We start from the raw sequence: 16,576 nt of genomic DNA, 5'->3' as shown, positions 1-16,576 counted from the left end.
AAACCAAAAGGAAAATAAATTAATTTAAAAAATCTTCTTTAAAAACATGCTTTTCTAAAAAACAAAAAAAATAGTAAAAAGTGAATTAAAAAGTAAAAAATAATTTTATAACAAGAACAATTTACCAATCAATTGTAGCATATTTTATTTAAAATGTCAATTACTTTGAAAAAAACGGAAAATTAACTACAAATTTAAATAATGTTAAACATCTTTAATTTTTGACTAAAAAGAAAAGCGTGGGCCCTATTCAACAAAGTCCAAATTCATTGAGTTAAGTATTATGAAATGTATGTGTCACACACAAATATTAAACTAAAGTTCAATTGCAAAAGAACTTACATTATAAAACATTATTTGATAAATTTATTAGTGACCATGCAGCCTTTACTAATGTAATCACCGCTTACAGACGAAATGGACGGATTTTATTATATAATATTGTAATAATATTATGTATATGTAAAATATCTGTATATAAATATATGTATAATAATATGTATATTCATTATATAACATTGTACATTTAAATATATGGATACGTATATACGAAAACAAAAAAGAACAAAATAACTAAGTAGATTAAAAAATTAATCTAAAAATAACGTTTTTATGCGCCTTCAAAAGTATAAAATAACCCTCTGGGGTTTGGTTGATAACCAAATAGGACAGGTGAACTAGAAAAACGTGGGGCGCATCTTTCTACTTAGATATTAAAACCTAAGCTTTCATGCTAATGCATTAAATTGTCACTCATAATGCTGTCTCTCTAACCGAACGGATCAGAAAGTGATAGTATGACTTTTTATCGGAAATGAAATTTAATGGATTTCCGTGCCACTTGCCTTAAATTTCATTGCAAATTGAAAAGACTTAATTGCTATTCTCTCCAAAGTTTGTTTTATGTAGGTTGCTTCAATTGTTTTGTTAACTTCCTACTTGCTTAACATTTAAAGTAATGTGGTGCTCAGTTTTACATGACGTGTCATTAAATATTATTTTATTTAGTAGAGAAAAGATGCGCCCCACGTTTTTCTAGTTCACCTGTCCTATTTGGTTATCAAGACCCTCGGAGGGTTATTTTATACTTTTGAAGGCGCATAAAAACGTTATTTTTAGATTAATTTTTTAATCTACTTTATTTACTTTTCAGCCCTATTGAAGGTATTTAATAATTGCTGAATAGTTCATTAAATTAATTTTGGAAAATTTGGAAATAAATGAAATGTCCGAAATGTAAAAATTATTCCACTCGAAGTAAAAATAATCCGATTGAACCAGTTCTCGTTTTACGACGTACAACGCACTCTTGCACGGGCATTATAATATTATTGCAAGAGACATAAATCCTAGCTATTTTCTCAGCTGTGGATCTCACCTATGCATTTAAGCTGGCAATTGAATGGCTACTGTGTCTAACAAAAAAAAGGTTTTAATATTTATTAATATTTTTGCAGATAAAAATGCAACTTTTACGTATTTTGATATCATTTACTTTAGTAAATGTTTTGGTAGCTGAAGAATTAGGTGATTATTTTAATTTTACACTACATGGCGTAGTAGTAAGCTATAAAAAAAAAATTCAACATTTAACTATTTTTTTTACAGAAGATAAAAACTATAAAAGAGAGGTTTACGCAACAAGTAAGTTAACATTTTATTTTTAATAAAATAATATTTTAAGCCTTGAAATATGCATGTATGTAATTGTTCCTAGACAAATGCATCCTGAGTATAATTGACGGCATTCAAGAGTCACCGCAACCAACCGGTAATGTATATTTAAATACTAAAACAAAGGTAATGATTTTAGTAAGTTTGTCTGATTGGCAAATGGCTATTAATCTAGATACTAAATTTATGTAAATCAAAGCACGAATATTGATACTGAAAAAAATCGTTTCTATAATATAACTAGAATTCATACATAATTCAATATAGACAGTGACTAGGATTACTTGGATAAAATCACTTTTAAAGAAGCGCTTTGATACTAAATGTAAAACTGCATCTCACTTTAAACCTTTCTTACTGTGCTGTTTGCACTGTGTTTGGTTTGGACTGTACTGGTATGGACATAATAACCACCGATTCGTAGTGAAACGTTTATTTGAAAGTAATAGAATTACTTTCAGTTGTAATATTTCCCGTAAACCTGTGACCTCCCCGTCCAGACTATGCCAAGACCCCACTGTAAAGGCTTTTTTTTTTAAATATTTTTTTTTCTACTATTTTTTAACGTTAGTATTAGCGTAATACACAAGTATTTTAGCGTAAATATTTTCCATTTTTTTTAAAGCTCAATCCATTTTTCTTTATTCTAGGTGATTTAACGACAGTAATTAATAACATTGTTTCTCGAGAATATAATATGGGTAATGAAAATCATATAGTAAATAAAATAATAATAATGATGGAGTATGCTATTAGAAGAAAATATTTTAAAATGGACATATGATTCTAATAAATCTTAAAATGTATTTAAAATCGTAGTATGACACAATGCTAATATTGCTTGTTTTTACCTCAACCTTAACATTTATCTCCAAATTCATAAAGCATATTATGTATGATTGATTTTCGTCTTATAATTTCTATAAAAATAAAAAAAATGCAATGACAATACATTATGCATTGATTTTATGTTACTTTCAGTGGAAATAGCATTAATGTTGGTAGTACCAGGTAAAAATTTTCTTATTATGGAAATATTTCTAATAAGGTTTTATATTTATTAAGTAAAAAATGGTATTTATTTTATTTCAGAAACAAAAGTTACAGAAAACATACATCATTATGCACCTGAGGTCTTAAATGAAACTCATGGTAATGTTTTAGTAGTATTTTATTTATATTTATTGAAAACAACCATAGACTTACACATTTTTTTCTATCATAGTAAGAATATTCGATTTTTCTATGGAAAAATTTCAATATAATTACTCTCTTTATTTGGCGCATGCGCCGTAAATTAACATTTTCCTAAATATCAACTTACTTTTTGATACTGGATATGGCTGGGCCTAATAATTTCAAACAAATGTAAACCAAAAAAATGTTTTCTTACACGAAAATCCACTGAGTGTAAAACTAAGAACGGACGTAAGGGGAGAGTGTATTTCATGTATACTGAACAACATGTATATTTAGTTTTTCTTATTTAATAAACACAAGAGTATGTAGCCAAAGAGCATGGGAAAATTTCCGTGGTTAATTATTCATATGAGTTGAAAATAGTAATAGACTTAAATATTGATTTCCATCTTAATGAATTATAAAGGAATGATTATGATTTGTTTGGAATTTTAGATGAAGGGTCCTCGCCAGGTTGGCTGAAAAAATTTCTGGGTAATATATGTGAATACGAAATAAACTTTTTAAACGGTCAATTATTATTAAACTATATTGTTATATATTAACATTATACAATATTTCTTTACACATATTAGAAATAATCGATTACTAAAATAAAAAAGTCTAGATGTATTTTGCTTCAATTGCTTCGATGATTATTTTTCTCCAGTTTAAAAAAATTTGAAAATTAAATGGTAATGTATAATGTATTTAGTTAACAATTTAAGTTGAGGATAATTTGCTGAACAATTTGACAAATCGCTGACCAAATTTTGATAATTACTTATGTGAGGTGAAACGTGGTAGTCTAATGCGTTAAAATAAAAATTACTAATTACCCTCACTTTCTTTTAAATGTAAAACTTAAATTACTTTAAAAGAAGTTATCCAAACTAGTATTCGATCAGTCATTACTTTCAACAAATTATAATTAATTTAAATAGTTAATTAACATATAATACGTTACTATTTAAGTTACAAAAGCTATAAAGCTCTAGAAAACACCAAAAAAGGTATATGTCTAGTAATTTTATAATAGTGTAAAACAACATAAGCAAATATGTTTTTTAAAAATAAAACACTACAAATTAACAAAATATTAAAAGAATTCGATGCCGCTCCTTAATGAATCAACCTGCAGATAAAAATTCAAAAATCTGTATATTATATTATACTTTATATTTGTGTTATAGGTAGAAAAGCACCTGAAAAAAATATAGGTAATCGCAATCATATATAAACTTTTTGAAAATATGGCTAGTAAAATTGCTTATCTTTATTATTAATTTTTATCATTATAAATGATGTACGTTAAAGTTTGTTATAGAAATGTTACCACTTATTTATTTTATATTTATTAGATATAAACTGTTATTATTTTAATTTCAGAAACACATGAAGACGTAGCCATTAAGCATGGTAAATTTTTAGTTTTTAATTCTTTATAAAAAGTACAAGGTAAGGCCTAATAATTTCAAACAAATTTTTACCAAACGATTTTTTCAAACTTCGGTATAGACCGAGATTATAGAGTTTAACATTTAGAACAGGCGTAAGAATAGCGTGTAAGGGTTATTTTAATTTTCGAATTGAGGTGTTTCTATTCAAAACGTGCAATCTCCATTTTTGACAAAATTGAATTAGACATCAGTTCTTACAGTAAAAATAGCGACAAATCGATTATAATCGTTGTTTTTTGCCTAAACGTATTATTACAATTTGTTTTTCAAAAAGTACTATGTCTGGAAATAATACGTTTGCACCAAATCATATTTTAAAATCACTTAAAAAGTGGTGAAAAAATATATTTTTTTTTTTCGCAAACATTTTGTTTTCTAATCATCAACCTGAATCATAAAAATATTCAACATATGCTATTATATAACTTATTCAGTTTTTTTAATATAGAAAATCTCTATTCCTGAAAAAAATAGTTTTTGAAGATAACACGTTTTGCATGGAAACAACTTAATTATTCAACACCTTATCTTCAAGCTTTTATTTTTTAACACCAATAACTTAAAATTGGTTGGCCACCAGTCATATATTTTGGCAATTTTTTCTTAATTTAAAAACAAATTAACCGTTTACATAGCCATTACATTTTTAAAAGTTACGCCACTCTAAAATTTAGCTTTGATTAAGAAAAATTCAAGTGTTACATGAAATACTGAACACCCTGTTTATTGAGAATAATTATAGACTTACGTACTGATACCTATCAACATGCATAACGAAAACTAAACATTTATTAAAAATGTTTTATTTTAATTTTAGAAACACTTAAAGTCATAACTGTAAAGCATGGTAAGTTTGTAGTAGTTAAGTATTCAAATATTATAATGAAAATAAATATAAACTTACATTTTGGGTCCTAAATAATCGATAAACGATAAATAAAACTTCTAGATAGAATAAGTGTAAAGAATTTAAAATTAAGAGCGGGTGTAAGGGTAGAGTGTATTTCTTGTATACTAAACACACTGTATATTAAATTTCTATTTTAATTTCAGAAACGCAACGTTACGACGTAGAGGTAGATGAAGGTAAATTGTTAGTAGTTATTTATTCCTACATATTGAGAACAATCAAAGAATTACAATATATTCGTTTCAATCATAGTAAATGATGTACATTGTGTTCAAACTTATTATAAAAATAATTCCATATAATTATTTGATATACATAAGGTACATAATTTTTTTTTTCAGAAACAGAAGAAGACCAAATCATACAGCATGGTACATTTTTAATCGTTAATTATTCATTTATATCAAAACAATATCATATACTTACATATTAATTTCAATCATAGTACATAATGAACATATAAATTGATTATTGTAATATTTCTACATAACTATTTATATTTAGTAGATATAAAATGTTTTAATTTTTATTTCAGAAACACACTATGTCGTAGTCTTAAAAAATGGTAATTTTTCATAAATTATGAGAATAGTCATGTACTTACATATTATGGTTTCTATCACAATGAACGACGTACGTCCAAATTTTTTTTGTTTCGAATTTTAGATAAGTTATGGTACCAGACACAAGTGAAATCAGATATAGAAGCTGTAATAGGTAAATACAAATTTTAATTATTTTAAAAGAACAAAAATTAAATTTTAGCTTCGATGTGGAGTTCAACAGGTATTCTGTAATGATGAACTCTGCTCCTCTCCTTCATCTTTTTTTAGATTCTTATCGAATGGTTTGATTATTATGAAACCATATTCAATTATAAAAGTTGTTTTGACCCAACATTGCTAACATCTTTTCTACTGATTTATAGTATACATGGTTTCCACTATATTGGTTTAGACTGAGCTTGGTTTGGACTAAGCTGGGTTTTATTATGATTTGTGCCTCGATGATTGTTAAAAATGTATTGACCGGATTGGTTAGATTGAGTCAATATATTTATCGAATTTTGGGGTTAGGAAAGTAATATTGATATTGATTTTCTTAATCAATGAAATGGTGGACTACCGAATCAGATTAAGCATAAATGACGTAAGAAGCATGAGGGGGAGCAGTATGATCTCCGATCACTTCCTAGTAAGAACCAAGCTCAAATTTAAAATATCGGTAGAAAGATCAAAAAGAATAAAGTGTACAAAGAAAATTAACAAAGAAAGATTGAAAATTAATCAGACCAAAGATAACAAATAAAAAATCAATGAGTACTTTGATAGTTTAGATCTTAATACGGATATAAATAATTACTGTTGGGAAAAAATGGAAACTGCAAAAAAATGATCAGCAGAAGTAGTATTAGGCCATGACCCAAGGTTTAATGAACAATGTAATAAAGCTAATGCAGAAATACATAAAGGGAATTGTTGGAGATTACCAAGCAGGTTTCATAGCTGGTATATCAACACTGGACTAAATTCATGACGTCAAACAGATAACAGAAAAAAATTATGAGTTTGACAAAGATGTCCATTTACTGATTGGAGAATGCATACGATTCAGTGAATAGAGAAAGACTATGGAAAGTAGTGGATTAAATAGGGGGACCTAGAAAGGTTAAAAGAATGATTCGAGCATGTGTAAATGAGTCGAAATGCAAAGTAAAGTACGGAGGAGAAGAGTCAGGAGATTTGAGGTTGAGACAGGGAGGCGCTCAAGAGGAGTTCATATTAAGAACAAACAGAGAAGTAGAAGAAATGTATGGTGAAACAAACATAATTGGAATCTTTAAGAGCAGTAGGCTGGAATGAGCTGGACATGTGTGGTGGTCTGAAGGCCCCATTGGGTTGGCCACAAGTTGGAAACCGGACAAAAAAAAGCCAAGAGGACCGCTTATACAGCGGTGAAAAGACAGAATCACAAAAGATACATTGAGGTTAGGAGTGAAAAACGGAGAGGAACTGGCTAAAAATAGAGATAGGTGGAGGCAACTGGTTGTAACGGCAATGGACCTAAATGGCCCGTAAAAGCCAATAAAAAAAGAAAGATTGATTGTCATACCCTTAATGAATCACACTGCAAATAAAATAAAAACTATTTTTTTAACAGTTTAATTTATTTATACATTATATTTTGGTTATAGGTAAAAAATGTTCACCTGCCATAGACGAAGGTAATCAAAAACATACATCTAATTTTCGTAGGTTTATCTTAGTAAACTGCTAATGTACAAGTTCAACACAATAAGGGAAAACGTTGAACTTTGCGGTAGAAAATTGGTTAGTCTACCTTTCCTGCTAGTCTTATTACCAAGTCACATTTCAAACTGTAAACCTAGATGCTCAATGAGGTTTCAAGCATTAATAAAAAGCATCAGGGGGTTGTCCACGGCAATTCCAAGGAAATTACAGCCATTAGAACGGCAATGGGTCAATAGTTGCTTAAGGGTCCCTTGAGATTATTAGTGATTGTTCTGTTTATTTTAAAGAAATAGAATAGACCCTATGTATTCAGAAATTTGTTTAAGAATTATGATTCACAGTAACTACACTTAAAAAAAGAAAAGAAAGAAAATGTTTCCACTAAAAGAGCTTATGGCATTTATTTAGGTTAGTATATAGTAAATATTAAAATACTCAAAATTCCTTACAAATTTGGAAATTTAGCAGAAAATAGGTACTGATTCTAGGTTATACAAAAGTTTGCAAATTATAGGTCTTTATTATTTAATGCAGTTTTATCATGAGCATCTATTTACTTGTTTTTTTACTGATTATTTAGACGAATTAACGTCTTCTAATCTGACAGAATTGGGTGATCAAAGAAGATCTATGATTAATATAGCTATAACAGAATTATTGGATGCAGTAATAAGTAAATATTCATTTAGACTTTTTTTACCATTTTATAAATGTATCCATTTTTGTACAAGGATTTTACTAATTTTATTGACTTTTTCAAATATTTAAATATCAAATACTAATAAAAAAATAAAATGATATAATTACTGACATCCATTTATATCAGAAATAAATACAATACATTTTTTTTTTAATAATATTTTTACAGATCCCTCACAATATGAGTGGTTGAAAAAACTCTTTTTCCCAACATACATTTAGTAGTAACATTATGATTAGACTTTTAATTTTCAAATTGGTTCGTGTTTTTTTAAATCTAGAACTCTTTTGATTTTCATGTCAATTAATTTTAACCATTTCTTTTTCTTATAAATTACTTAATATCTATTAACGAAATAGTAAAAGTTTTCACCAATTAGTACCTTATTTAGTATAAAAGTTTCTAAAATAATTAATTATAAAACAAATTGAGGATTTTAGTTTTTGCGGGATGTTTGGTAGTTTTCTCTAATTTGAAAAATAAACTTTTTTTTTTTTAGGAGATATTTTTGACTTGGATTTGAAATTCGTAGATGTAAAGAAGTGTCGTTCATTAGGAGTGCGGATGAGTTTATTAAACGTATTAAATAAAAAACCGTTTATCAAATCTGCTATTATTCGAAACGAATTGTGTATTCTAATAGCTCTAGACAAAGCAGAAACCAAATACGCAATTGACAATCGCAGTCTTATGGAATGTGACTGTTCGACATCGATAAGGGAGCCACAAAATAGCCGTGTTATCTGCCGCCACATGGTGCCGACCGTGATATATGTGCGGTGTCCCAACCGGTTTTTTCTTTGTTTTTGTTTTACCGAAGTGTCCGGTCTGGTGCCCGTTGTTGTTGTTGACACGGGCTCGGTCGGTCTCAGATAAAAAAACGTGTTGTTTGTTGCTGTCGCCGTTGCCGCTGTGCGCCATTCAAATCCGGTCGTCGCCGTCAATACTTTTTGTCGCCATTGGTCATTGCCGTGGTTGTGAGTATTGGGGTTTTGTCGTTTTGTCGACGCTTAAGTGTTTTGCGGTCGTAGCGTTTTATCGTCGTCGCCGTAAATGTGCCAGTAAACGTGCTGCCGCCGTCAATACTTTTGTCGCCATTGGTCATTGCCGTGGTTGTGAGTATTGGGGTTTTGTCGTTTTGTCGACGCTTAAGTGCTTTGCGGTCGTAGCGTTTTGTCGTCGTCGCCGTAAATGTGCCAGTAAACGTGCTGCCGCCGTCAATACTTTTGTCGCCATTGGTCATTGCCGTGGTTGTGAGTATCGGGGTTTGCCGTTTTGTCGACGCTTAAGTGGCCTTGCGGTCGTAGCGTTTTAGCCGCCGCCGCTATCGTGTCGCCGCCGTCGTTACCGTGTCACCACCGGCCAGTGTGAGCAGCCAGTCAAAGGTGTCCAGGTCAGCGTACTAATTTTTGTCGATTATTTTATTGTAAATAATTATTATCATCATTATTATTATACCTTGTTGATATTAAAATACTAACCCTAGTTTTTAAGTATATTGATGTTTTATATTGAACTTTTGGCAATAGTATTTGAGTTTTATACAGTCCACTTAATTAGTTAATTTATTTTTGCCTTACTCCCCTTTTTGTTTTTTTTCTCTAAACCATTTACTCCTATCCGGCCTAGACGGGTTTTCTCCCGGCAAAAGAGTTTATCTGTCGGGCATACGCGTCGCACATTTTGGTCCTTCGGGCCGGATATTATTTTCTTTATTTGTTATTGTCGGTCGGTTGTTTTGTCTAGTGGTGCACGATGGTTCGAGGGAAGAAGACAAACGTATTACCGGAGGTACCGCGTGCGTTAGTGCGTGCACGGGCCGCGCGCGACAGCGTATTACGGTCGGTTCGCAATTTATACGCGTTATCGGTGGAGGCGCGCACGGACGTCGAGAAACAACAACTGTTTATTGCGCGCGCGGAGTCACTCGAAAAGTATATTGGTCAGTTCGAAGAGCATCAGGAAGCGGTCTTGAATGCTCTTACCGATTTAGACTTAGTAAATGAATTCGATTCAGTCGACGCCGTAATAGCGGATGAAGTCGAGGAAAAGTGCGGTAATATAAAAGTGGTCGTGCAGTTAATAAAACCGGTTTCAAATAATATCCGTTATTCTAATGACATGAGTCATGCTTCGATCCAATCGATGATTTTACCCAGAATCGAGATACCAAAGTTCGATGGTAATATCATATCTTGGTGTTCTTTTCGTGACATGTTTCAATCGTTGGTGCATGAAAATCATTTATATTCCGATATAGAACGTTTTCATTATTTGACTTCTTGTGTGTCTGGTCCAGCGGCTTCAATCGTTAAGTCCGTGCCTCTGTCCGCCGCAAATTATCGTGTTGCTTGGACTGCACTGATTGACCGTTTCGATAACCAACGCCTATTGGCTACTGCGCATATTGATCAGTTGTTCGCTTTTAAGCCTATTGTTCACGAGTCTCTAGCACCATTAACTTCGTTCGTAAATACCTTTCGAGAGAATATTGCGGCATTAAAGACACTTGGGGTGACGGATCTTGCTGGATTCTTACTGTTCTACATCGGATCTCGTGTTTTAGATTCAAATACTCGGCAGTTATTTGAAGACAATGCCCCGCCTAACCAAATACCGGATCTTGATTCTTTGATCACTTTTGTCCAAAGACGTTGTAAAGTGTTAGAGATTGCCAAGGGCAACCCTCCAGTTAACAAGAATTCGGTTAAGAGTGGAGTTTCTAATCGTTCCTCGAAGGTTACCTTAGCGGCAACTACAACTGATTTCTCTGCCAAGTTATGTCTTTACTGTAATGCCGATTCTCATCAGATTTCCCGTTGTTTTGCATTTAAAAAATTGACTGCCGACAAACGTAAAGAATTCGTTACATCAAAACGGCTGTGTTTTTCTTGTCTGAGAACTAATCATATGGTATCCGCATGTCCATCGAAGGCAACCTGTGCCAAGTGCGGTAAACAACACAATACGTTACTTCACCTACAGCTGGACAATTTAAATACTCAAAAACCGACATCGAGTTCACCCATTCCTGAGAATAAGTCCCCTGATAATTCGGAAACTCCACCAAAGTTTTCGGGTCTGTCACGGTCAACCTCGACGGTTGTTTTAGGGACAGCGGTTGTTCGAGTCCTTGACCGGTGTGGCGTCGCGCATCCGGTTAGAGCTCTTATCGATAGCGGATCACAAGTTTCGGTGATAACTTTAGAATGTGCGTCGCGCCTCGATTTGCGACGTGAGAAGAGCACTACGCAGATCGTTGGTTTGTCTAAAAACCCGGTGTCGAAAGTGAAAGGAAAAACGAGAATTACCTTTATGCCACATCACGTGAGCCAACCAGTATTATCGGCTGATGACGTCATTATACTACCGGAAATATCAGGCCCCATGCCAGCCAATAAATTACCATTGTCCGTTCGTGAGCGCTACAAACATTTGTTATTGGCTGATCCGAAATTCGATTCACCGTCGAAGGTAGATTTGCTCATTGGTGGTGATAGGTTCCCACATATAATGCAGTCTCGTGCTGAAGTCCTACACCATCCAGGATGTCCGTCCGCCTTTGAAACACTGTTTGGCTGGGTTATAGTGGGCTCTGTCAACACGCCCTGTGAGGCGCCCTGGACAACTCTCTCGGTCACTTCAGCCCCAGCGCTTGATACGTTGATCAGCCGGTTTTGGGCGATCGAAGAACCTGGTGGTCCGATCAGTCATACAACCGAAGACGAACTGTGCGAGAAGTGGTTTACCAGTACAGTGTCGCGTGAGCCATCGGGTAAATTTTGTGTGGCTCTTCCTTTCCGACAAGAAGTATTCGGAAAAGTTTCCTCACTCCCGGTTGAATCGGTAGTTTACAATGGTCTGTCGCATGGTCTCGGAGATTCTTATTCTGCGGCGTTGAAACGACTGTTTAACTTGGAACTGAAATTGAGCAAGGACGCTAAATTGTACGAGGCTTACCGTGACTTCATGGATCAATACTTGGCGCTAGGTCACATGAAGTTAGCCGCACAATCTGGAAAATATTACATTCCACATCATGCGGTGGTTAAGCATGATGGTGATGAGCTTAAAATTCGTGTGGTGTTTGATGCTTCCGCTTCAACGACGTCAAAGCTTTCGTTGAACGATGTTTTATGCGTAGGCCCCAAACTACAGACAAATATTGACGAAATTCTTCTGAAGTCACGTCTTAAGAAGTTTGTTTTTACGGCTGATATTGTCAAGATGTATAGACAGATACGTATTCGCGCGGAAGACTGCACTTATCAGCACATTTTATGGCGTCGTTTTCCCTCGGAGGAAGTCCAAGACTATGAGCTCCTCACAGTCACTTATGGTGTAAGTTCGGCTCCCTATCTCGCCATTCGATGTTTGCATGAGTTGGACACAAAAGACAGCTTCAAGTATCCACGTGCAAAGGGAGTCCTTACCCACACTACCTACGTTGACGACATTATAACGGGCGCGGACACGGAAGATGAGTTACTGTTGGTCCAGCAAGACGTCATCGGTCTACTTCGTTCAGGTGCGTGTGAACTGAAAAAATGGTCTAGTAACAGTCCGTGCGTTTTGCGAGATCTACCCGTCGAAGATTGCGCTCAACAGTTGTCCTTCGATCCTAAAGAGGACCAGTCGGTTAAAGTTCTTGGATTACATTGGGACACTCAAAAGGACGCCTTTGCTTATCACACCAATCTCAGCGTCTCTCCTAAAACCAAACGTGGTATTTTGTCAACGATTGCACGGTTATTTGACCCGATTGGTGCGTTAGGACCGACAATTTTGTGGGCAAAGTGTATCATGCAGCAGGTATGGCAGGAAAAACTTGGCTGGGACGAAACATTGCCTAGTCACATCCACGAGAGCTGGGATCGGTTCGTGTATGAATTACCTTTATTGCGTAACGTCTCACTGCCACGTCATATCGACATTCGTGATGCAGTCGACATTCAATTACTAGGATTTTCAGATGCCTCGCAGAAGGCCTACGCCGCTATAGCTTATTTACGGGTCGTTTATGAATCTGGCAAGATTGACGTGTTTTTCCTGACATGTAAGACGAAAGTTGCGCCGCTTAAGGCGGGTAAACTAGACGCGTCGTTGTCAATTCCTCGGCTAGAACTTTGTGCGGCTTTACTCTTGGCAAAATCACTTAGTCACTTGCATAAGTATTTAGCAGTCGATATCACGATTTCGAAGGTCCGTGCGTGGACTGACTCAACAACAGTGCTGTCATGGCTCAAGACAGAGCCTAAGAGTTTTAAGATCTTCGTAACCAACCGCATAGCGAAAATTCACGGTCTACTGCCTGATTGTTCATGGGAGTACGTGTCTACTTCCGAGAATCCGGCAGATCCAGCATCCCGTGGCCTTTTACCAAGTGCTATGTTACAATGTTCTCTCCACTGGAATGGTCCGTCATTCGCAAGATTGCCAGAAACCCAATGGCCGCAATCCACATGGCAAGTCATCCCACCTCAAGAACTGCCAGAGGCAAGAGTTAGGGCGGAGGTTTCCTTACACGTCAGTAATGATTTAGAGAGTGACCAGTTACTTGTGCGGTTTTCGTCACTGGTTAGGATGCAAAGGTCAATCGCCTTCATCTTTCGTTTTTGTAATTCGGCATTAAAGCGTTCTACCATGGTTGGCTCACTTACGCGCTCTGAACTCGACAGTGCACTTATAACTGCAGTACGAATGACGCAAAGGGGTCATTTTTTTGCATTACTGAAGCAATTGGACCACCCGTCCGGCTCAGTCACACCTCCAACTTTAGCTCAGCTTGCGCCTTTTCTGGATGCGTATGGAATTATTCGTGTAGGTGGGCGACTACGTTACTCATCTTTGAGCTATGACCAAAAGCATCCAATATTATTACCAAAGGCGGCTTATTTAACCACGTTACTCATTCGCCATTACCATCTCAGCTTTCTTCATGGAGGTCCAAAACTAGTACTTGCCATGCTCTCCCGTAAGTTTTGGATTTTGTCGGGACGAGATGCCGTTCGTCGCTTTATTTATACGTGTGTAAGGTGTACGCGGGTAAAGGCCTCGCGTCCTGCTCCAGTTATGGGTGATTTGCCATCACCTCGCGTCGAGCTACATCGCCCCTTTCTGCACGTCGGCATGGATTACGGTGGGCCGTTCGTGGTTAAAGAAAGTCGAAGACGCAATACCAAGACGACCAAGGTTTACCTTGCTTTGTTTATTTGTATGTCGGTAAAGGCAGTTCATTTAGAGGTAGTCTCCGACTTAACTACGGATGCCTTTCTTGCCGCATTGGACAGATTTGTCGCACGCCGGGTGTCCCCTCCGATATCTACTCTGATTGTGGTACGAATTACATTGGAGCGGCCCGGCAATTAAAATCGTTGTTCGAGGATCCAGAGACGCAGGCGCGGGCGTCTACTCGCGTGGCATCCGTTTGGCATTTTAACCCGCCTGCAGCGCCACACTTCGGTGGGCTATGGGAGGCGGCCATCAAGAGTTCGAAGTACCATATGCGACGTGTTATTGGTAATCAGGTGTTTACCCTCGAAGAATTTACCACTCTGGTTACACGCATTGAAGGGATTCTCAACTCCCGACCACTCACGCCGATGTCCGCCGACCCGAACGACCTGTGCCCACTTACTCCGGGTCACTTCCTGATTGGGCAGCCGATTGTCTCTTTACCGGAGTTGAATTTGAAAAGTGTACCCATGAACCGCCTAGATCGTTGGCAGCTCATACGGCAAGGTTACCAATCGTTCTGGAAGCGTTGGACAACGGAATACCTATCAACTCTACAAGGACGGCTCAAATGGTTCAAGCAAACTCCTAACATGCAAATCGGCGATCTAGTGATTGTAGACGCTCCCAATCGCCCTCCTACCGAATGGCAAATGGGACGTATAATTGCTGTTCATCCCGGAGAAGATCAGACAGTGCGAGTGGTCACCGTTCGAACTCAGGACAGCACGTTAAAGAGACCCGTCGTTAAACTGGTCAAGTTACCAGTGCATGACTGAATGCTCTTTCCTCAACTAATGTTCGCCATTCCTAAATTATCAACTTCCTGTTCAAGTTTGATTCTTTTTTTATTTTTTATTTTTAACGCTATTGCCAAAAGTAGTACTATCATTTTATTTATCTTATTTTATATTTATCTTTGTCTCGTTCTTATTGTATTCATACATAAAAAAAGGAAGTATAAGCTGACCGAGAAGATGTCTATGGTTGGAAGTGGACTTCCAACGGCGGGAGTATGTTCGACATCGATAAGGGAGCCACAAAATAGCCGTGTTATCTGCCGCCACATGGTGCCGACCGTGATATATGTGCGGTGTCCCAACCGGTTTTTTCTTTGTTTTTGTTTTACCGAAGTGTCCGGTCTGGTGCCCGTTGTTGTTGTTGACACGGCTCGGTCGGTCTCAGATAAAAAAACGTGTTGTTTGTTGCTGTCGCCGTTGCCGCTGTGCGCCATTCAAATCCGGTCGTCGCCGTCAATACTTTTTGTCGCCATTGGTCATTGCCGTGGTTGTGAGTATTGGGGTTTTGTCGTTTTGTCGACGCTTAAGTGTTTTGCGGTCGTAGCGTTTTATCGTCGTCGCCGTAAATGTGCCAGTAAACGTGCTGCCGCCGTCAATACTTTTGTCGCCATTGGTCATTGCCGTGGTTGTGAGTATTGGGGTTTTGTCGTTTTGTCGACGCTTAAGTGCTTTGCGGTCGTAGCGTTTTGTCGTCGTCGCCGTAAATGTGCCAGTAAACGTGCTGCCGCCGTCAATACTTTTGTCGCCATTGGTCATTGCCGTGGTTGTGAGTATCGGGGTTTGCCGTTTTGTCGACGCTTAAGTGGCCTTGCGGTCGTAGCGTTTTAGCCGCCGCCGCTATCGTGTCGCCGCCGTCGTTACCGTGTCACCACCGCCAGTGTGAGCAGCCAGTCAAAGGTGTCCAGGTCAGCGTACTAATTTTTGTCGATTATTTTATTGTAAATAATTATTATCATCATTATTATTATACCTTGTTGATATTAAAATACTAACCCTAGTTTTTAAGTATATTGATGTTTTATATTGAACTTTTGGCAATAGTATTTGAGTTTTATACAGTCCACTTAATTAGTTAATTTATTTTTGCCTTACTCCCCTTTTTGTTTTTTTTCTCTAAACCATTTACTCCTATCCGGCCTAGACGGGTTTTCTCCCGGCAAAAGAGTTTATCTGTCGGGCATACGCGTCGCACAGTGACGCTGACGGTTATTCATTTAATAATCTCAGTTGGGATCTTCTCAAAGAAAAGAATTATAATAATAAGAAATCAGATTTTTTAGCTCGAATTACAAACCATTAATACATTTGTATGTCTTCTAATATCTAAATTTTCAAAAAATATAATGTCATTAAAAATTAATAGTTTT

General features: G+C 35.9%; 1 protein-coding gene and 1 long non-coding RNA gene across 2 annotated transcripts; both read left to right on the top strand.

The window, feature by feature from the left end:
• Positions 1–8,884: 8,884 nt before the first annotated feature.
• LOC126835225 (uncharacterized) lies at positions 8,885–14,661 on the top strand. Its single transcript, XM_050567662.1, has 2 exons — positions 8,885–9,191; positions 9,329–14,661. The coding sequence occupies exon 2, from the start codon at positions 9,931–9,933 to the stop codon at positions 14,542–14,544; it is 4,614 nt and encodes a 1,537-aa protein (XP_050423619.1). The 5' UTR covers positions 8,885–9,191; positions 9,329–9,930; the 3' UTR covers positions 14,545–14,661.
• Positions 14,662–15,623: 962 nt separating this feature from the next.
• Positions 15,624–16,272, top strand: LOC126835324 (uncharacterized). Its single transcript, XR_007685185.1, has 2 exons — positions 15,624–15,738; positions 15,876–16,272. It is a non-coding gene; the product is annotated as an uncharacterized LOC126835324 (long non-coding RNA).
• Positions 16,273–16,576: the final 304 nt, after the last annotated feature.

This window comes from Adelges cooleyi, unplaced genomic scaffold, assembly GCF_023614345.1.
Source record: "Adelges cooleyi isolate 19-005CV unplaced genomic scaffold, UGA_ACOO_1.1 ACOO_flye_CR_arks_rails_tigmint_CR_PRNA_1, whole genome shotgun sequence".
NCBI classification, from domain to species: domain Eukaryota; kingdom Metazoa; phylum Arthropoda; class Insecta; order Hemiptera; family Adelgidae; genus Adelges; species Adelges cooleyi.
Note: the sequence above shows the minus strand (reverse complement) of the source record. Positions and strands in the feature narration are given on the sequence as shown.

What these genes read in the sequence shown, in the direction of transcription:
- LOC126835225 (XM_050567662.1), top strand. Translation starts at nt 9,931, where the DNA reads ATGGTTCGAGGGAAGAAGACAAACGTATTACCGGAGGTACCGCGTGCG.